Source organism: Acyrthosiphon pisum, chromosome X (assembly GCF_005508785.2).
Source record: "Acyrthosiphon pisum isolate AL4f chromosome X, pea_aphid_22Mar2018_4r6ur, whole genome shotgun sequence".
NCBI lineage: Eukaryota > Metazoa > Arthropoda > Insecta > Hemiptera > Aphididae > Acyrthosiphon > Acyrthosiphon pisum.
The window spans coordinates 108,524,174-108,525,893 of NC_042493.1; the positions used below are offsets into that span (position 1 = coordinate 108,524,174).

Here is a 1,720-nt window from a genome sequence, read left to right on the forward strand (position 1 = left end):
ATGCCTAAAGATAAACAATCATTGTCTACACGACTTAAATCTTTAATTTCTGAGTTTGGTGAAGATGTGTTTTCCATAGATAATGTTGTTTTATTTTGTAAACATTGCGAAGTTAAAGTTGATCCCGAAGGACGATCCAGTATTACACAACACATAAGAACAGAAAAACATCGTCGCGCTATAGATCGTCAATTAAATCAAAAAACTCAAAACAGCCAACAACTATTAACAAATCTAACGTCGAAAAAATCAACTTTTAATATGGATTTATGCAGAACATTGATATCAGCTAATATACCACTGAACAAGTTACAAAATACAGAGTTTCGTAAATTTTTACAGTTATACACCTAAAAAGATATTTTTAGTAGGAACTCAAGAAGATTAAAGTTTGATGACACACAGGATGACACAGCTACACATAAGGGATGCAGCGCGGTACCTAATATAAATTTGTAATTTTGTATGTACAATTTATTTTGTTAAATAAATTGCATAGTTTCGCATATTTTCCAATTTTTTACTGCATATTATACCGCATATTTTGATGTTTTTTAACGCATATGTATGCGCATATAAGAGTACTTTTTAGCGCTTAAAGTTCCGAGCCTTGCTCATAACTAAAAAAATTAAAAGTTAGATTCAATCTTTAAAGGGTATTTGTTCATCATTTTTGGTATACTTTCATATGACGTTGGCCGGTCACTTCACCCTGGAACACATTGTATATTATTTAATATTTTTTTTTTCGTAAAAGGGCCTCATTTAAAACATATTATTATTTATTTAAAATTGTAAAATATAAGCCAAGTTGAATTTAAAATACTATTAGATTATTCGAATTAACGAAGAAAAACCAGTGTATTAGAAAATACCTAAGCGATTGCTCGGATATTCTCTAAGTCCCGTAATACTTCGCCAACGGAAATAATCTAAGTCGTAAAACAAAAATGTGATAATTAAGAAATATAATAATTGAATATAATTTAAAACAATGTAAAACAAAAACATTAAGTAGTCATATTTTATAGATTTTAAAAAAAATGTCAGTGGGGCGAGATACACCTAGGCACGTAGTTTTTATATTAAAGACATAACGTTATTTATATGTTAAAAAAAGGTGGGTAAGTGGATGTCGCTCTGCTGTACAGTAGGTTACAAGTGGGTCACTGTATAATGGATGGTATTAAATTTGAATTCAATGATATAATATCATTGTATAAGAAAAACGATTCTGAGCGGAGACGGTATGTCAGTCTAGGTATAAGACATATTATATACTTATCTATGGTATTAAAAAAAAAAATTGACCTATATATAGGTACCTATAGTAAATTCCAAATTAATCATATCATAATATCTATTAGCTAGGTACTTATAACGCGATATACATCAACAAAAAACCGTGGTACTATCATAGATATATAATAGTATACTTTAGAAGTTTCAAGTACCCACGAATAATATTATACAATCACAACAAAATAAGTAATAACTAATAAATAGTTATCCTAGGTTTTTAATATGTAATTTCGTCCAAATTTGTACTTAAAATGACTATAAAAATAAACTGTGTAAATGTATTTTTTAGATTTTTTGGTAACAGAATTAATTACTTACGTGGAATCTTGTTTTAAATTTTTAGTTCTTAGATACAAAAATTGAACATTTTATACATTTTTAACTACAAAATAATTTTTCAAATTAATATTAAATAAAT

The 1,720-nt window shown here is 27.4% G+C and overlaps 1 protein-coding gene across 1 annotated transcript; it reads left to right on the plus strand.

Moving 5' to 3' along the window:
• LOC107882219 (CGG triplet repeat-binding protein 1-like) lies at nucleotides 1-354 on the plus strand. The gene has a single exon (XM_016800282.1). It carries the CDS (start codon nucleotides 1-3, stop codon nucleotides 352-354), a length of 354 nt encoding a protein of 117 aa, XP_016655771.1.
• Nucleotides 355-1,720: the final 1,366 nt, after the last annotated feature.

Coding starts and splice junctions, on each gene's coding strand:
- LOC107882219 (XM_016800282.1), top strand. CDS start 1: ATGCCTAAAGATAAACAATCATTGTCTACACGACTTAAATCTTTAATT.